At 39.0% G+C, this 15,820-nt stretch overlaps 3 protein-coding genes across 3 annotated transcripts; 1 reads left to right on the plus strand and 2 right to left on the minus strand.

Annotated features, from left to right (window-relative positions):
* LOC110762967 (peroxidase A2-like) lies at nucleotides 1–1,660 on the plus strand. Its single transcript, XM_021965697.2, has 4 exons — nucleotides 1–338; nucleotides 452–643; nucleotides 794–959; nucleotides 1,054–1,660. Exons 1-4 carry the CDS (start codon nucleotides 87–89, stop codon nucleotides 1,506–1,508), a joined length of 1,065 nt encoding a protein of 354 aa, XP_021821389.1. The 5' UTR covers nucleotides 1–86; the 3' UTR covers nucleotides 1,509–1,660.
* A 1,197-nt stretch (nucleotides 1,661–2,857) lies between these two features.
* Nucleotides 2,858–6,651, minus strand: LOC110763005 (protein trichome birefringence-like 4). The gene is made up of 5 exons (XM_021965738.2): nucleotides 5,451–6,651; nucleotides 5,069–5,261; nucleotides 4,751–4,944; nucleotides 4,509–4,667; nucleotides 2,858–4,415 (listed from the first exon to the last, which is right to left on the minus strand). The coding sequence occupies exons 1-5, from the start codon at nucleotides 6,374–6,376 to the stop codon at nucleotides 4,037–4,039; spliced, it is 1,851 nt and encodes a 616-aa protein (XP_021821430.1). The 5' UTR covers nucleotides 6,377–6,651; the 3' UTR covers nucleotides 2,858–4,036.
* A 338-nt stretch (nucleotides 6,652–6,989) lies between these two features.
* LOC110762980 (formate--tetrahydrofolate ligase) lies at nucleotides 6,990–11,235 on the minus strand. Its single transcript, XM_021965714.2, has 5 exons — nucleotides 10,752–11,235; nucleotides 10,486–10,635; nucleotides 8,650–9,825; nucleotides 7,843–7,989; nucleotides 6,990–7,490 (listed from the first exon to the last, which is right to left on the minus strand). Exons 1-5 carry the CDS (start codon nucleotides 11,061–11,063, stop codon nucleotides 7,215–7,217), a joined length of 2,061 nt encoding a protein of 686 aa, XP_021821406.1. The 5' UTR covers nucleotides 11,064–11,235; the 3' UTR covers nucleotides 6,990–7,214.
* Nucleotides 11,236–15,820: the final 4,585 nt, after the last annotated feature.

Consider the following 15,820-nt stretch of genomic DNA (forward strand, 5'->3'; position numbering starts at 1 on the left):
CACGCTAGCTAGCCTATATATATACAACTACTAGTGCCTCTCTCATATTGATTAACATAAGAGATCATTCGATATCGATATCGAAAATGCCATCTTCTTCTTCTTCTTCCCCAAATAATTACAATATTAAAATATTGGCAAGTATTTTGTTTGCCATATTATTAATCTTGTGTGCAGGTGCAGGATATGGTGAGGCCCAGCTGAGCCCTACGTTTTATGATGAAGACTGCCCAAATGCCACAAGCATTGTAAGTGCTGTCATTGAAGAGGCTTTGCAGACAGATCCCCGTATTGCTGCCAGCCTCACCAGGCTTTTCTTCCATGACTGCTTCGTCAACGTACATATACATATACTTTATTACATTATACAGGCATATGCATGCATATCTATATGCATCAAAAATCCTCTTACGTACATATATTTGGCCTGATATAATCTATTTAATTTCAGGGTTGTGATGGATCAGTCTTGTTGGACAACAGTAGTACCATAGACAGCGAGAAAGGAGCATTCGCAAATAACAACTCAGCCAGAGGATTTGATGTTGTGGACAACATCAAGACTGCTTTGGAGACTGCTTGCCCGGGCATTGTTTCCTGTGCTGATATTCTCGCCATTTCTGCTGAAGAATCTGTTTCTTTGGTACACACACACACACACACACATATATATATTTCAACAACAATACATACATATATATATATTTCAACAACAATACATATATATATATATATATATATATATATATATATATATATCGATCTGTTCTTGAAATTAATTTTATGGTTGCAGTCTGGAGGCCCCTCATGGACAGTTCTATTAGGAAGAAGGGATAGCACAACAGCGAATCGCACAGCTGCCAACGAAGCCCTTCCAGCTCCCTCTTTCACCCTTGACGAACTCAAGGCCAGTTTCGCAGCTGTAGGCCTCGACACCACTGATCTGGTTGCACTATCCGGTAAGTAAGAAAAGAAAAAAAAAACATTTGAAGGAACTATGTACATATGTGTGTTGCTTTTTAGTGACAACATCTGACATGCATAACATAACAGGTGCTCACACATTTGGGCGTGCTCAATGTCAATTTTTCTCCGACCGATTGTATGACTTCAACAGCACAGGCAGTTCTGATCCGACCTTAAACTCAACCTACTTAGAAACACTGAGTGCGTTATGCCCGGAGTCCGGGAATGGGAGTGTGCTAGCCGATCTCGACCCTTCAACTCCTGATGTTTTTGATGCCGACTATTTCTCTAATCTTCAAGTTCATTATGGCCTTCTCCAAAGCGATCAAGAGCTGTTTTCGACCAGCGGGGCTGATACCGTTGACATTGTTGACAGCTACAGCGCTAATCAAAGCGCCTTCTTTGAGAGCTTTGTGATATCTATGAATAAAATGGGGAATATAAGCGTCCTGACCGGAACTGATGGAGAGATTCGATTGAACTGCAGTAAGGTTAATGGAGATTCATATGGATCATCTGCTACTTTGATAGCTGAGTATTAAGGTTATGTAAATCTAATCAAGCTTAATGCCTGATATGATGATTATGATGATCATGTCTATGACTTCATGTTCGAGCTTATATGACTACGAGCTCATCAATTTCTATGAAGGTTCTTGAATAAAACTACGACATGATTTACAATTATACTTGTTTTTTTTTTCTTCTTCTTCTACTTTTCTATAGAGATGCTTTTGTTTATGTGACTCAGGGACGGACTCAGGATTCAAAAGTAAGGTGGGTTAACTTTTAGGCCAATTTTTCAAATCGAAAAGTTTCACTTGAAATTTTGGCGAGTCTACTTTGTTTTTATTATTTTATAGAATATTTATAAGGATGGAGGTGAGTGAAAAGTCACTAGTGGGGATAGAAGATGCATACACAATACAATATAGTTTGCATATAAGTAGCGGTCAATAATGGACACGCAGATGTGAGGTTGGAGTCACCTCAGTGGATTCTAAAAAATTTCCCAAGTTTTCGGTTAGACTGGCCTAAGTTAACTTATGTCTAATGAGCTGAGCATATAGTGTGAGGAACACCAGGGAGGCATCAGTAACTGCAATCCTGGTATCTCAAAGGAGATTTTCTCTCCTCCTCCGTTAAATTCTGCTTTTTGTAATTGGATGGATGAGCATCCCTCCTAAAAGGAAGTATGTATGGACTTCCTCATTTGGTCCCTTGGCTTCTACGAGTTGATTGGCAAAATTGCTTGCATCGTCTCCAACACATGTCATTTAAGATTTCTCATATCTTTCGTGAGGTAATCATGCTGCTGATGCTTTGGCGAATCATGGTGCTTTGGGCTCTGGTTTAATTTGGTGGGATACTGCACCTTCTTTTATTTTGCCTTTTTGTCAGCAGGACTGGCTGGGCATGCCTAATTACCGGTTCTCCTAGGATCTTCTGTTTACTCTTTCAGAGTTTTGGTCTCTTAGGTCAACATGTTGTTGTGCTTTTCTGTCATTTTCCCTTCGGTCCACCCTGTTGTTCTTTTATGTTTTGTTTCTTATTAATAAATTATGATCAAGGGGACGGGCGGGGGGGCTTCCAGAGTGTTGGTCCCCTCTTTGAGGGTGGTGGATGTTTGTGCATCCGATGACCGATATTGAGGAGCTAATCTCGCCTAATCCTTTGATTTATTTAAAAAAAAAAAGTATGTATGTACTTAACGTATGAGTTACTTTTACAAGTCAAGGTATATACAAAAACCAAAACTCATTCAATCACGCGTGTATGTTGATGAGATTTATTCTCAAATTAAGACGTGTTTTACAATCAATGGCATTCTCATATCTCGTTTCCTTTAATTATGGCTTGCAGAGTGGAGAGTGTCGATAATATTGTGGGAAGCATTTGTAAACTAAAAGCTATAGCTACAAAGGGCGACATAAAAACGATTTGTACATTTCTTCTTTTATTTGTGAAATCGTTATTGTAACAGAAAAATGACATAAAAATACAGAGACTGACATAACAATCAAAGAGCACAATAACAAGTTTGATGAACTGTAATGGTCAGGGGAAGAGATGGCCCGCTTTCGTTTGATAAAATTTGGAAAAGATTGGCCTCAGTGAGCATATGAAGAGCCAAATACATTCTCAAGAAAGACCGATAACCTTTCCGGTAGTGGTGTCAATATCAATGTCAAGAAGCAACGCCTAGTCAGGAGAGATTGATGCGCAATTCCTTTTGTCAGTCATAAGACTAATGGGAGGAAGTGACTAACCGCTGCTCTTCCATCATCGGCATGATGGATACAAATAACTGCATCATATGCCCCAGCACCATAGACTTTTGTGTTTGATATATGCCTGGCCAAATTCACACAACCGGCCTCAACCAGAGCCACATTCTCAGTTATGCAGGCATACTACGCGGCTTCCCAGCAACAATTTCCAGCCCACCACCCTGCATTTTCAAGGCCCTTATAGTTGCAACTACAACTGCACAATGTGGCGTTGAACCACTATACTGGCAATTTATATTCATGAACTTCTCAGTATCAAAACCATCTTCTGTGACCACCAACCCACCTGAACCAACCAGTTTCAGTGCACAATGTTTGCAAAAGAACCAGCAGCATGAACAAGAACTTGAGTCCCTTCAAGAGTCTGCGTTAATGGATGGTTGATAGCATCCTTCATTAATTAGCATCATTAATGCACCTCTTGCACCAGGATCATCAACACTTTCTGTTTCCAATCACCATGTGTCCATCTCCGCCAGAAACGTCCGTAAGGGCCAATACTGTCATTATTTCAGTGTCAACCGAAGCATCAAATCATGTTTCCCTCGCCATTCCTTCCTCTTACCCTATCCATCTCCAGCCTTCACCTCTTTCCCACATGTGCAAACACAACTTTGCACTAGAGCACATTATCCCACCCCTTGCCTAACTACAACTTTTGTTCTTATCCTTCTTTACTATCTATAAGATCGAGAATACTTGTTGGATTTTCTCCATGTGATGATCTTTCCAAAAAAAAAAAAAAAAACGCATACTACTTAATTTTATTTTCTCCATATCTAAAATGGTGTCCTCTGATTTTGTTGTTTCTTCTGTTTATATTGCTTCTGGTTACGTCTAAGGAGTTGAGCATATATAAGCTCGTTCCATGTATCAGGAACACCAGGGAGGCACCAGTGACTGCAATCCTGGATCATAGGTGGTTTTCTCTCCTCCTCCGTTAAATTCGGCTTTCTGTAAATAGACGGATGAGCATCCTTCCGGAAATCAGTCATTGTTGTAATGTTCAGATAGAAGATTGGCGTCTTCATTTTCTTGACTACTGAGTCCAAGATTTTCATGTTCGATGGATATTCACCTCCATATTCCGTAGATTCCATGTTTGTAGTTGGCTTTGTCTCTCCATGACAATGCCCTCCAGAATTCCATTCTCCACCTCTGTGAAAGGGGAAAAAGATTATGAAGATGCAATACATTTGTTAACCAACCATGCGGTTCTGAAAGTCAAAGTACTTCATGTGTTTAATGTACCTAAAGTGAGAAGGTGAATAGCCCCTGAAGAAAACAGCAGTTTTCTTAGGATTTACATTGGTGTCCACCCATCTTGCCCATGTCGTTAAAGCTTTCTCAAACGCATCGTCGACATTCAATTCACCATATACATGGCTACCCTCTTGATAGTAACCCTTCCTGCAAGATAATTAAATAATGTAACTTTCCAGCCCAGTTTCCTAACATCAATGACATGGTGTGAAAGGGAGCATGAGTCTTACCCACTGGAAGTTTTCTCATGAGTCCACCAGTGACCTGTGTTAAAGATGAGAACATCTGCATTTTTGTAGTTATCAGAGGATCTCTCAATCAAATCAATGCGAAGTGTTTCCTTTTTCGATCCACTTGGTTCTGGCATCTCCCATTCTTGAACTAGAAATCGCGATTGAAAGAACTCCACTGAACAATTATAATCCTATTGATCCATTCAAGAACAAATACATAGAAACTACTTTAGACTAGCAACACCAAACAAAAGAAGGAAGAATTCATCAGGCTATAAATTCCAAATGAGAGATGATAGATGATGAACAACATACCTCGAATATAAAAGAGTAAGAACCCTCCGTACGAAATTCTTCCCTACCAGAGACTTCATAAACTTTGCTCTTATTATCCACTGAATTTCTAAGAATACAAAGCAAAGACTCCCACATATTCCTATTGAGAGAATCACCAACAAAAACTAGACGCTTTCCTGTCAATAGTCTCAACATCTTCTTACCATTCAACCTGCACAAGACCAAAACCAACATCACTAAAACGGAACCAACAAGCTTTTCGAAGTTCACTTACAACATAATAACCAATTAGAAGCAAAACCATTCTCGGAAATTACCTCAAATTAGAAGTCAAAGCAAATAAAATATATCAGAAACAAAGCACGCTTAAACTAGAAGTGAAAACAGTTCTGCAAATTACCTTGGGATATTGCAATGTTTGGGTTGCCATCTATACCTCTCGTAACCATTATCAGGCCTACCGTTAAGAAAACAATTGAAAGGCTCATCTATAAGAGGGCAAGACCCCGGAGCATAAAGTGGGTACCAATTATCTCTCACCCAACTTCCATCAAATATGTCACAAGCATTCATCAACTCAGACTTCAATTCAGTTTGTTTGCCTTGCTTCTTAGACGAGGCCTTTCTACCATCATTTTTCTTTTTCGAACCATGTTTTCCATTGGACTCTTTAGAAGAAGAATGAGAACGCACTTTAGAATCTTTAGGCTTCTTTGTGTCCTTTCTTTTCTTGGAGCCCTCCACTTTCCTGGAAAATTCGATTTCGGTGTTGCTGGAAGTCTGATTGGCGGATTCTGAGAACAAGGAAAGAATTGGGTTGGATGATTGAGCATCCTCATTATAATTTCCCTTCAAGCTTTCATTTTTCACCTCATCAACCTTCAAACTTGCAATCTCATCCAAATGTGGTGAAGAATTAGGTTTCTGGGCAAAAGGGTCAACTTTCCGGGAAAGCTCCAAATGGGCATTTGGGTTCTGAGGAGAAGAGTTGAAGGAGGCATGCAGGATGCTCTTGAAGCGCAGAGGAAGAGGGTTGAAAACCAAGAAGAAAGTGCAGGCAATGACGGCGAATGTGAATGCATAAGTAAAGGCCATGGATTTTCTTTTGCTGAACAAGATCGAAAGCAGAGAAAAGTTGCTGGGGTCTATTTTTGTGGGCGATGAGTGCTTTGTTGAAGGTGGGCTTGTATTGCTCATGGCCGCTGTGGAATCTGGAACTGTGATATGCGCAACTGAGGGCCGAGGAGAGACAATTGTCATCGACTCGGCTATTAACCTTGTGTGCAATTGGTGCCTTGTTGGATTGGATTGAGGAGAATCCGCCATTGTTATATAACTCGGTGTTTTTGTTGCTTCTGTAACTCAACAATAAAAACTAACTGAGGGCAGGGAAGAAGGGTGTGATGTGAGTCTGCTTTATGACAACCCTGACTTGCCTGAAAATAGAGAGAAAGAGATGGTAGAGAAGACACAACGGAGTTTTGGGTTTGGTTGATTTCAATTGTCGTGAGAATTCATGCCACTTTTCTGGTAAGTTGTGGTTAAGTAGTTAACTAAGTTCAAGACATGTGCTATTTTTGGAGATAAGCAGGCATGTGAGATTCTGTTCTGTTTGCTTGTTTTTTATTTTCTGTTTTTTCAGTTGTTCGTTGGAAGATCAACTGTTTCTTTTTGTCTTCTTTTTTTGACTTTTTATTTATTGGGAAGCTGCTAAATCCACCACCTTTTTGGACTACATTAATTAACTACATGATGCAATCAATTATGACCTGTAATTGGTGCTATTTTGAACTTTATAATTTGGATTCTCAGATGCATCTAATAAAGTCAAAAAATAATTTTATAATTATTATTCATCATAATACTCTTACCTATTTTTATGATATGAACACATGCATGATTTAATTTGCTAAGCAGTGATTAACGTAAACACCAAATGTGTGGTTGTACAGAAACAACTCTTATAATAGAATAAATTATTCATCGGGTTAAAAAACACAATAAGCTAGTTATCAACCTCAGAGATTTCTTTATTTGTGAAATCGCTATCTAGTAATACAGAAAACTGGCTCAAGAAGCAAAAAACACAATTTCAGAAGTTTGAAGAACTGTATTGGTAAGGTTGCCTCTGTGAGCATAGGGAGAGCCAAACGCAGAATGACATTCAAGAAAGACCAATGACCCTTCCGGTGCTGGTGTCAAGATCAATGTCATAGAAGCAAGGACGAGTCGGAAGACCCGGCATTGTACTCATTGTTCCCACCAAAGGATATATAAATCCAGCTCCAATGCTAGCCCTTACATCCCTTATTGGTAAGACAAATCCGGTGGGGGCTCCTTTCTCAGAAGCATTATGTGAGAATGAATACTGGGTTTTTGCCATGCATATTGGCAGACCAGAAAACCCCTGCTTGCTGTACATCTCAATCTGTTTCTCAGCCTACTCACACAAATGAAGAAAACTCATATCAATAAGCACGTTCAGTATACTTCTATTACAAGAGTTTTTCTTCAGTGATGCCAAGAATAAAATGAAAGGAGAAATGAGAAAGTATGTCTACCCTCTCTAGAAGAATCAAGTTCTGTTTGCAGCACAATACATAGTTTTTTTTTCAATGAGAAAACCAAGGCAAATAGTTGCATTCATTGGTAATTTGTCTATCAATGAATCAAAATTAAATTAACTCCAGATATTGAACTTCAAGGATCTCACAATTAGAGAGAGAGAGAGAGAGAGAGATCAAACCAAATAGTGTGACTTGAATTTTGAACATAATAACAGATGAGCTTACCTGCTCTGAGTATTCAACACCGCTTGCACCATATGACCTGGCTATTGCCTCTATCTTCTCTTTAATACTAAAATCCAAAGGATATAGAAACTTCAATGGTTGTGTAACATTCTCACAGGCTCTTTGGACTGCAATCCCTAGGTCTACCTGAACATCACAATATACTTCATCAACTATGCAGACCATTTATGGCAGTCTAGAGAAATACAAGGAGCAAGTTATACATGCAGTTTCCCGGACCAATGGCAGCTCCAGCCTTCAACGGATGTAGACATTGGTAGATTTTCTAATTTTCTTGATATTTATTTCTTTGCTATAGTTGAAGGTATTTTTCATTCTAAGATGTGCCTATTGTCAGAGATGTAATGGTTTGAAAGGAGGTGAGAGAAAGCAACAATACAAGCATAGTTGAATACAGTTAAAATCACAATTCAAGAAAAGAAAAAGAAAAAAGACATTGAAGCCTAAGCACATGATGGAATATCTTTGAAGAACTATGATTCATCATACGCTGCCAAGAGTACTATTAGGCTCCAACAGCATGTAAAAGAAAGATGAAGTGAAAGTCTAAACTCGGTTTATCCTGGGAGTAAAACTGGGATTGCAAATTGTAGTGGGGTGTCCACTGCAAGCAAGAAGAAAAAGCTTCTGCATTATGCAATAAGGTAATTCTAGAGCTCACAAAATGCTTAGTGTAGATCTTAAAATTTTTGTACTCTCTCACATAATTTCTATATGCTTCAAGAGAAAGAAATTGATTTCTTTTAGTCAACAAAAACTAATTAGTTAAAGGGATATATGACTAACCGCTCCTTTTCCACCATGGGCATGGTGAGTACAAATAACTGCATCATATGCCCCAGCAGCCAATGCTGAATTTCTAACTGCATTTAGTTCTGCTTCACTGTCAGTCGAGAACTTGTTCACAGCAACAACAACATTCACACCATAGGCTTTAGTGTTTGAAATATGCTTGGCCAAATTTATACAGCCTGCCTCAACCAAAGCCACATTCTCAGTTACATAGGCATTGTTAAGAGGCTTCCCAGCAACAACATCCGGCCCACCACCATGCATTTTCAATGCCCTTATGGTTGCAACTATAATTGCACACTGTGGTGTTAAACCACTATACCGGCATTTTATATTCATGAACTTCTCAGTACCAATATCAGCACCAAAACCAGCTTCTGTGACCACAAACCCACCTGGTCCCACCAGTTTCAATGCAATCTTATCAGCCACAATAGAGGAATTCCCGTGCGCAATGTTTGCAAAAGGACCGGCATGAACAAGAACCGGGGTCCCCTCAAGAGTCTGCATTAACGTAGGGTTAATAGCATCCTTCATTAAAACAGTTAATGCACCTCCTACGCCAAGATCATCAGCAGTTACAGGGTCACCAGCCTTGCTGTTTCCAATCACCATTTTCCCAAGCCTCTCCCTCATATCTGCTAGAGATGTTGTAAGGGCCAAAACTGCCATTATTTCACTGGCAACTGAAATATCAAATGCTGTTTCTCTCACCATCCCTTTCTCATCAGGGCCTTGGCCAATTGTAATCTTCCTCAAGAACCGGTCATTTATGTCCATTACTCTTCGCCATGTGATAGAATCTGGGTCAATATCAAGCCTAGCAAATTTCTTAACTTCTTCTGGGGTAAGATCCTCAGGACTGGTCTTGGAGATGCCAAGCTTCGTCAGACGTCTAAACATGATGTCATTAAAGCTCCGTTTCCCTTCTTTGTTTGGTGGACATAACCGGTTCATTAGAGCCTTATCTGATTGTGTTGCCTCATGGAAAATCCGAGTATCAATGGCAGCAGCCAGAAGATTGTTTGCAGCTGTAATTGCATGAATATCCCCTGTTAGGTGAAGATTAAACTCATCCATTGGGATCACTTGACTGTAACCACCACCTGCTGCACCCCCTTTAATTCCAAAAGTTGGTCCTTGTGATGGTTGACGAAGGCAAGTAACAACCTAATGTCATAAAATAAAAAGGGAGAATAGGTGATCGGCATTGAGAAGCAGTACTAAGGAAAGCTGGACAAGTCTCTACCTTTGGCAGGACCAAACAAACTGCATTATTACAAGAAAGATGAACAACAAAGGAGATAAATACAAGGCATGCTTGAAATACTTTGCTCTACATTTTGAATAAGACAAAATGGAATCAATGAACTGATTTCTTATCTTATCCAGTTCCCACTTATCTACAGGATTCTCCTTCGTCATAAAACATACTCTATATCTTCAGATGCAGAGTGAACAGGATTCGTATCAGAGAAAATTCAAAAACCAGCAGATAAAGTTGCGTATGCATCTTGTTATTAATGCTTGACAGTCTAATACTCAGTGGCGTTTTTGCTCACCAATTAAACACTCCAAACTCAGCATTAACATTTAAACTCAGTTTCTTGATAAGAAAAACAAAAGCAGCCCCAAGTATAATCAATAACAAACAGCAAGTAATCAATTTAAGAATTGCTAATTCCATTTTTTTTCTTCTTTTGATAAGCCAATTCGTATAAATGAAAATATGGACATAGCATTAGGTGCATAACAGATTGTTGTATCTTAAAAAATCCAAAAGATAAAACAAATTTTCTATCAAAAACCAAAAAGGAAAAAAAATTTCACCTTCTTATCCTGAAAAGCACCCAGAGCTTGACAGAGTCCAACAGTAGTGGTAGACTTGCCTTCTCCGAGAGGGGTAGGTGTAATTCCTCCAACCACAACATAATACCCATCATCAGATCCTTTCAGCTCATCAATCACAGACAACAGAACCTATAAATACACCCAACCCAATACGCACAAATTATATGCCCACCCAATGACCAGGTAAGAGAAAACAAATAAAAAAGTAATTACATATCAATGAAGCAAATGAATGAAATGGGCACCTTGGCCTTGTATTTTCCATAAAGATCATAGTGCTTGGGACTGAGATTGAGGTCCTTGGCAATCTCAGAGATGTGGAAAGGCTCGACAGAGTTGGCAATGTCTATGTCTGCTGGCACCGGCGACGCCACCTGCAGCTGCCTCACTGTCTTTAACGACGACGAAGAACTCATTTTGGGCTCCGAGAAGAAGATGTCAAATCTTTTGGCTTCGTTTTTTCTGGGTGTGATCTCTTTTATTTGGTTTCTCTTGGCACTGGTTTCGGTGGACTCGTTGAAGATGATGAAGTGGAGAGGTTGAGTTTTGAGGAACATTGATTTGAGTGCGGCTTTTAATACTTAATTCTTATCCTGCGGGTCCGGGATTCTGAGCTGCTGGGCCAAATGGATGGTGAACCGGATAATGTCACATGTGGTATTGTATCTGAGATGAAATCTGAGCCGTTGGATTAGAATTTCAGAGGATTGGATGTGTGGGGCCCACCTTATACTGTCATACATGCGTAGACAAATACCTTATTTATGTACAATACAATCTCATCGCATCTTCAACAAAGACTAAGGTCTTTACTTAAGTTATGCAACTCTAACTCTGTTTTATAGTGGTATTTGTCACGTGACGGGGCTATCCCTCCCGAGTCCCGACTAAGTTAAAACAGTTATAATAAACACAATTAAATCCATTTCTCAAATCACAAGCATGCTCAAATTATCGAGCGAAACAATGGCAGAGAGTTACCCGAACGCCACTATATACTGACATGACACTGCCTGATGATCAAACAATACATAAGGCAAGATATCCGAATACTGCAAATCGGGCAAGATATCCAAACCATGACCGATCATCACTACTACAGGCAATATGTGTAACACATTCGGCGAAATTCAATTTATTTAGACAATAGTATATGGAAAGAAACCAAAACCAGCAACTTGGGAAACAAGATTAAATGAATTAATGGTATTACTATAGAGCTGGTATTGCTAAAGTTTCACAGCTCAAACAAGAGTTAACAAGTGAGAATGTGATTTAAAAGATTAGATTGAAAGAGTCTGAACAAATGAGAAGGCTCACCAGATCAATGAGAGACGTTCGGACCAGCCAAATGCTTGGTGTTATGATCTGACTGTAAGAATTAAGAACCACCACAAGAACGCAAGAGAAAATGGAAAGTGAAAAGAAATGTGGGCAAGAATTGTAAGAGTTAAAGGAAGAAGATGAGGGACTGTGAAGGAGGAAAGGGCATGCACTTGATGAACAAGTGGCAACCTCAAACATTGCCATTTAGGCCCAAATGTACATGTGTTGTCATTGAGGGTAGAGAATTTGGTAGCTTAGGAAAAGGAAAGGTGCATGCATATTAGACATACATATATATATATAGAGAGAAAGATGTTCAACATACTAAATCAATAGCCAACGGCATTACATTGAAATATTTTTGAGTGCGAATGTCACACTGAAGAATTTCTCGACTACTAAGTGAAGGAAAATAATTAATCAACGCCACTACATGTCACATTATATTGTAAAATTCTTGAATACGAATGTGAGACTGAAATGAGGTCTAAGATATATAATTAAGCGCACAAGCCATATAAACTGCATTCATAATTCTCACGACAAACGGGGCATGAAAGCTGAGAAGTGAGCCAAAGATTAGTGCAGGTCAAATGGAAGGTGTGGTTGCATGAAGGCACAACGCGGCAGCAGTCACCATTCACGAAATCTTCAAAGCAAATATCACACTGCTTCTGCTGGCAACTGCATCTTCTGTAAATTGTGGGCTTGGGGGAAACAAGAAGACGAACAAGTGAAGCAATTAGCAGAAGGAGAAGTAGGGTTCCATTTGAGATTACTTTATGGGAAAGTTTGTTAATTGCCTCCATTCATGCCTTGATCATGATCTCTTGATTTTCTTTCATTTAATTTTTATCTTAAAATTAAAGAATCCTTATTTGTGAGTTAAAGTCAGCAATTTCGGATATTGATCATATTTCATTCACACAGGTGGATTACAATTAGGAGATCAATTGTGATTGATTATAATTGTAATCTTTAATTACCATCACATATCTTTTTTTAGGGAAATTAATGTTTAATTCAATTTCAATTCATGTTCTTTTTTTGTCAGTGGGAATATGTATACTTGAGTTTTCAATATGAGGCGTTGACGCATGTGTCTGATCCTTTTAATCTAGGGCCACTGATATTTGGGCAACCAGATATTTCTAGGACAAGTGGTGTAGGCTCTCGGAGTAAAAGGGGAAGAGAAGAAGAGGAGATCGGTGTGGGAGCAAATTTCCTCCCACGAGAATATTCGGTTGACAATTCCTTCGTCTTCTCCGCTTCTCTTTCTCCCTGCAAAATGAATAGCAATAAGAGGACCACACCCGGGGGGTGTTGGCCAAAGGCCCTCCGATGCCTAAGTCAGTTCAATCGATCTATAGAGAAACGATAGCTAAAATAGGGTACGGGAATATGTATGTGTGGTGAAAACCGGGTGGCCGGAGCTGTGAGTGGTGGCCGGAGCCTTGTGTAAAAGGGAGAGAGAGAGTGGCGGCTAGGGTTTGTGAGATTGTGGGTTGTGATTACTGGTATTAATGTATGATTGGATGCAGCTAGCTTCTTTATCAAACCAGCATCCTCATGAAAGGTTGGATCTCGTACGCTTGCGAGATACAAGAGAGGTATTGCACTTTTCTCCCCTCTTAACATTGGGAATTTTAGGTGCACGTGGGTATGGTATGTATATGAATGAGATGCTACTTCTCATCTAACACGTTGTTTGAAATCTCATTTAGGATAGTTAGTGTATATATCAATGCCATATGACCTCAGATACCTTCAATTTATTTCAAAACTCTTCTCTTCATTGTCTCATTAGACTGTTTTGTATCCAATGTTTTATCTACAGAGAATACAATGCGAATTGATATATCTCATAGTAGAAGAGCAGGGTTGTCAAGTGCAATGAGAAAAATGTTGTCATTGGATTTAGTTCATAATTACGACGGAAACATTTTAGAAAGTAAATTCTTACATAAGCAATTTTATAGTATGAAATTCAAGATTATTTTATCCTCAAAATGTTGGTGGATCCCTATTTTTTGTTGTTGTATTTATGGGTTTAACCCGTATTATTTCTTATAAATAAAATCCAGTTTTTTTATTCTTGCTAAATGGGCAAATAGCAGGAAATCATTAGAATAGGAGGTATCGAAAAGAATTTAAATTCTCATTCTCTAATGTCACTGGTATAAATAAATAAAAAATTGAAGAAATAACTCTATCCAATACTGGTTAAATATATGATTTTAAAGGTATAGCCGCGCGGCTATACTCTGAATATATTCGAATATTTTTAAAGTATAGCCGATCGGCGATACCCTTTAAATATATTCGATACAAACCCAAGCTTGCACTCGCAGTCAGCCATTTTGCCTCTCTGTTAAGCGCTTGCAAGCTTCAAAGACTCGGGTCTTGAGCCTCTCTCTCTCTCTCTCTCTCAACTGAAGCTTCGATTTATTTTTTCTTTTGTTTCGGCTGTTGCTTTGATTGGATTGGATTGGATTCTCTCTATGAAAATCATCAAATGTCATTCAGCTATTGAAATCTCCACCAAGATAACAACTCTGATGCTATAAGGCAGCTAGGCTGCGTCCGGGCAGCCTGGGCGGATCTAGGCGGCCTGGGCGGTTCTAGGCGGCCTGGGAGGTTCTAGGCGGCGTCTAGGTGGCCTGGGCGAGTCTGGGCGTTCTTTTTTTTCCAAATGAAGACGGACAAAGCTTGCACTCGCAGTCCAATCTTCAAAATTCAAATACTCGGTCTTGAGCCTCTCTCTCAACTCAAGCTTGGATTTTTTTCCTTCGGTTTTAGGCTGCTGCGTTGATTCGATTATTTTTTTTGCTTTTCTGTTATTGAAGTTGGCAACGTCAGATGAACATCCAAGGCGGTTTCTTAGTATGCCAGAAGAAGCCCAGCAGATGGTTCTTTAACCTGAGGCACACCTTGCAGTTTGGCATTGGATTACACCATGCCGGTCTGAATGACAAAGATAGATCTCTGGTTCAGGCATTTCTGTTTTACCTCAGTAAGCATGAGTCTTTCCTGAGAAACACATTAGGAAAAGAGAATATAAAAAGATCATTTTCTTACTCTATATACTGATTAGGCATATATATTAAATTATAGGTATTGGTTTGTACCAGCACATTGGCTTGGGGCGTAAACCTTCCAGGTCATCATCTGGTCATTATTAAGGTAAGGTAAAATTTGTGCGGTATCTTTTTCATTTGGTTCCTATATTTACAAAGGTTTCTAGCAGGAGTATATTGCAGCAGCTGTTCTTCATGACAAATTTAAGTAAGTGTTGATTCTCTTGCAGGGAACAGAATATTATGATGGGAAAACAAAGAGATATGTTGATTTTCCAATATCAATCACAGATATATTGCAAATGATGGTTTTGGTCACACATGACTTTATAATCACAGTTGCTCAGATTCTACAAGAAAGATGGGAGTAGATGTCCATTACAATCCGCCCGCCTAACTGTCAATTAACACGAATCGTATTACTTTCTGAATATTTGCCTCAAATACTAGGAATCAGGTTGTTTGGGGTTCTGAATATCAGAAAATCTAATAAAGTCAATGGATGAAGTCTTGCAGTCCTATATCTAATCAATAAACCATTTTCCTTTTTATTTTTTCAATACTCTACACCTAACTTTTTTTTGCTGTTCAAGTTCAGAACGCCTATCATTTGCATTGCTGCTGTGGCAATGATCCTCTTGTACTTAAATGAGGTGAAGACACAAGTTAAAAGCCTTTGGTTTTTATTATTTTGTGTCCTTAGTATTTGATTTATTGAGCCTGTACAAAATCTTACATGAGCATAGTTTTCTGCAGATGTTTAATCCAGCTTACTATGGCTTGGACAATACTTAACTTGAGTTTGATATAAAGTGGATATGGACCGCTTAGATGATCCACATGTCGAAGCCAACCTGCTATTTCAGGTCAGAGTTGTCTTCAACTATATGTTTTTCGAATAAAAACTTCAT

This window comes from Prunus avium, chromosome 6, assembly GCF_965620075.1.
Source record: "Prunus avium chromosome 6, drPruAviu1.hap1.1, whole genome shotgun sequence".
Classification (NCBI taxonomy): Eukaryota; Viridiplantae; Streptophyta; class Magnoliopsida; order Rosales; family Rosaceae; genus Prunus; species Prunus avium.

What these genes read in the sequence shown, in the direction of transcription:
- LOC110762980 (XM_021965714.2), bottom strand. Translation starts at nt 11,063, where the DNA reads ATGTTCCTCAAAACTCAACCTCTCCACTTCATCATCTTCAACGAGTCC. An exon ending in ATGGAAAATACAAGGCCAAG is followed by an intron (nt 10,636 to 10,751) that starts GTGCCCATTTCA and finishes GTGTATTTATAG; the next exon opens with GTTCTGTTGTCTGTGATTGA. An exon ending in GTGCTTTTCAGGATAAGAAG is followed by an intron (nt 9,826 to 10,485) that starts GTGAAATTTTTT and finishes TTATGACATTAG; the next exon opens with GTTGTTACTTGCCTTCGTCA.
- LOC110763005 (XM_021965738.2), bottom strand. Translation starts at nt 6,376, where the DNA reads ATGGCGGATTCTCCTCAATCCAATCCAACAAGGCACCAATTGCACACA. An exon ending in AAACATTGCAATATCCCAAG is followed by an intron (nt 5,262 to 5,450) that starts GTAATTTGCAGA and finishes GGTCTTGTGCAG; the next exon opens with GTTGAATGGTAAGAAGATGT. An exon ending in CTTACTCTTTTATATTCGAG is followed by an intron (nt 4,945 to 5,068) that starts GTATGTTGTTCA and finishes ATGGATCAATAG; the next exon opens with GATTATAATTGTTCAGTGGA.
- LOC110762967 (XM_021965697.2), top strand. Translation starts at nt 87, where the DNA reads ATGCCATCTTCTTCTTCTTCTTCCCCAAATAATTACAATATTAAAATA. An exon ending in TCCATGACTGCTTCGTCAAC is followed by an intron (nt 339 to 451) that starts GTACATATACAT and finishes ATTTAATTTCAG; the next exon opens with GGTTGTGATGGATCAGTCTT. An exon ending in CTGAAGAATCTGTTTCTTTG is followed by an intron (nt 644 to 793) that starts GTACACACACAC and finishes TTATGGTTGCAG; the next exon opens with TCTGGAGGCCCCTCATGGAC.